Source organism: Neoarius graeffei, chromosome 5 (genome assembly GCF_027579695.1).
Source record: "Neoarius graeffei isolate fNeoGra1 chromosome 5, fNeoGra1.pri, whole genome shotgun sequence".
Taxonomy (NCBI): Eukaryota; Metazoa; Chordata; class Actinopteri; order Siluriformes; family Ariidae; genus Neoarius; species Neoarius graeffei.
Window position 1 is genome coordinate 50,903,702 of NC_083573.1, and position 3,095 is coordinate 50,906,796.

The window sequence follows — 3,095 nt, forward strand, 5'->3', positions numbered from 1 at the left end:
TTTTACAGTTTTTCTCAAATGCTAAAACACAAAAGCCAATCCTCTAAACCAAATGACCAGTTGTCTAAACACATTTACTAAATCTAGCCATCATTTGCCAATATCATAAACACATTTCACATGAAGACACAATTCACAAAACACAATCCTCCGTTCTCATAAATCTAAACACATTTTTCCTTGCTAAAACACAAGTTGCAAAAGAACTCTGCTCATATTCTCAAATGAAAGCTCATGTGATGCAAAATGCTTGCCACAGTCAGCAATATTTGAACACAATGAACACACCTGGCGTCATTAATTACACACAATGACTCAAAATTGAAGACACTTGTTGCTAATGCTGTGACCACATGTATAAAAGCAGGTTCAGAGTGCACAGTTTGCTGAAGATTCCAAACAAACACAATGGATGAAGGCAGAGTCAGGGGAAGAGGAATTCGAGTCAGAGGAGGGAGAGGAGCTGACCATGGAGGGAGAAGAGCTGGCCATGGAAGAAGAGGAGCAGGCCAACGAGGAAGTGGAGTTCAAATCAGAGGAGGAAGAGGTGCAGGCCAACGAGGAAGAGGAGGAGGCCAACAAGGGAGAGGAGAAGGTCCAGGAGGGAGAGGACAAGGTCCAGGAGGAAGAGCAAGACAACCTCGCACCATCATTACGGACGAGATGCGAGCAACAGTCATTGACCATGTCATTGTCCATGGCATGACAATGGCTGAAGCAGGACTAAGAGTCCGTCCAAACCTGAGTAGGTTCACCGTGGCCACCATTATCAGGGCATTCAGACAACACAACAGGTATTGTACTCTATTGCTTTCTTTGTCACAATACAGTTTTACAAGCCTGTGAAAGTAGTCTATTGGTTTCAAATCAATTGTTATTGAAAAACATGTCAATTGACAACACATGTTTCTTTCTTTAGAGTTGAAAGAATGCCACATAGAGGTGGGAGGGTTGCCATATTTACAGCAGCACAAGAAACCCTCATTGTGGATATGGTTTGTGAGAACAACCTCATCAGACTCCGGGAGATCAGAGACAAAGTCATTGCCGATAATGTCAACTTTGAGAGCATTGATGATGTCAGCTTGGCCACAATAGACCGAGTTCTCCGGCGCCAAAAGATGCGGATGAAACAGGTCTGTAGGGTTCCCTTTGAGCGCAACTCTGCGCGACACAAAGACCTATGTTACGAGTATGTGCAAGTAAGCATACATCCATCTTCACAGTACAGTTAGTGGACATACTGTGTTGCTTAGTGGCCTACATTACTTCTGGACAATACTGTGCTACCTGATTGACTGTTGTTCTGAACACCTGTGCACTTTCACATTTTCACAGAGGATATTACAGTTGGACACGATGGCCAGACCTCATGAGTACCTCTTCCTGGATGAGGCTGGCTTCAACCTGCAGAAATGAAGGCAAAGAGGCCGTAACATCATTGGCCAAAGAGCCATCACTGAGGTTCCTGGCCAACGGGGGGGTAATATTACTCTTTGTGCGGCCATGGGTTCGGAGGGGCTTGTCCACCGGCATGCTGTCCTTGGGTCTTACAACACCCAACGTCTCCTTACCTTCCTAGAGGAGCTAAGAGACATCCTCCTGGACCGCCAACAACACCATCCTGGGCCCGCACATCCCATTTATGTGATCATTTGGGACAATGTCCGCTTCCACAGAACAAACCAAATCAGAGAGTGGTTCACCACCAACAGTAACCAGTTTTTAAACGTCTGTCTGCCACCCTACTCCCCTTTCCTGAACCCTATAGAGGAGTTCTTCTCATCATGGAGATGGAAGGTTTATGACAGACAACCATACACTAGAGAGAACCTCCTAAGGGCAATGGAGCTGGCCTGTGGTGACATCCCAGTGGAGGCCTTCCAAGGATGGATGCGCCATTCCAGGGCGTTTTTCCCGCGGTGCCTGGCAAGAGAGAATATAGCCTGCGATGTGGATGAGGTGATGTGGCCCGATGCAGCTCAGCGACATGATGCCGCACAGTGATTGTGGTGTGTGTGTGTGTGGTGTGAATAAAGTAAATAAAAAAACTTAACACCCTGAACATGTTTTTGTTGATTCTGAACATGATTCTGTTTTTGCATTGAGTTGTGTTACAGTAGTGTACATGCAGTATTTTCTATAGATTTATACTCTTCATATGAAACTCACAAATCTAAATGCCTAATCCTCTACAGAGATCTAAGATCCGTTACTGTAAAGTTTCAAAAAATATGCATTGGCAGTTATGAAACAAAGAACCTTCTCACAAATTGAGCATTGTGTTTTCAATTTTTTTGCTGTAGTGTATAATGATGTGTATAGTTTTTACATTTTTGAAAGCTTCAAGCTGCTCTTTTGGTGTGAAAGTTTTAGTTTTGAAGTGAGAAGGTGTGGTTGTGTTTATGTAGCTTTAGAAAAGGGTGTTGTGTTTAGACATTGGGGAACATAGAGGAAGCATTTGTGAAATGTGTTTTAGCATGTGAGAAAAACTGTAATACTGTCCTCCACCCATCCTATTTTCTGTAGCTCTGTCATCATTTCTTGCCTCTCATACCAATATTTCCTGCATGATGGAAGGATATGCTCAACTGTCTCAGTTTCACGGATGGCACTGATCGCAGAAACCCATTGGATATTTTTCCATGATAAGTGTACTGTTAAGATTGCTGTGTCCAATCCTCAGCCTGCTTATTAGGGCCCGAGCACCAAACGGTGTGAAGACCCTATTGTTTTTCGAAGGATTACTATTATTATTAGGGCCCGAGCACCGTTCGGTGCAAGACCCTATTGTTTTTTTGAAGGATTCTTCTTCTTCTGCCGTGTTTGGCCTTATTTGAGGCATTTCCCATGCACCAAAACTCATGAATTTGGATATACACATCAGTCATTGTCACCGCTACTCAGCCACAGACTTTTGGCCCCGGGTATGGCCCAGGGACTTCATAGCGCCCCTTTTTCCATTTCCCATTGAAATGAATGGGTAGAACTTTGGAATGATGATGTCATAAGGCCATTTGGAGTGAAATTACACATGGTCATTTTTAACGTACTCCTCCTAGACAGTTCATCAGATTCATGTCAAACTTGGCAAA

The 3,095-nt window shown here is 43.8% G+C and overlaps 1 protein-coding gene across 1 annotated transcript; it reads left to right on the forward strand.

Moving 5' to 3' along the window:
- The first annotated feature begins 348 nt into the window (after positions 1-348).
- Positions 349-1,445, forward strand: LOC132886040 (uncharacterized). Its single transcript, XM_060920581.1, has 3 exons — positions 349-794; positions 920-1,202; positions 1,339-1,445. Exons 1-3 carry the CDS (start codon positions 409-411, stop codon positions 1,417-1,419), a joined length of 750 nt encoding a protein of 249 aa, XP_060776564.1. The 5' UTR covers positions 349-408; the 3' UTR covers positions 1,420-1,445.
- Positions 1,446-3,095: the final 1,650 nt, after the last annotated feature.

Excerpts from the sequence above, each read along its gene's own strand:
- LOC132886040 (XM_060920581.1), top strand. The coding sequence starts at position 409 with ATGGATGAAGGCAGAGTCAGGGGAAGAGGAATTCGAGTCAGAGGAGGG. Across the intron at positions 795-919 it reads GCATTCAGACAACACAACAG|AGTTGAAAGAATGCCACATA; the intron begins GTATTGTACTCT and ends TTCTTTCTTTAG. Across the intron at positions 1,203-1,338 it reads TATGTTACGAGTATGTGCAA|AGGATATTACAGTTGGACAC; the intron begins GTAAGCATACAT and ends ACATTTTCACAG.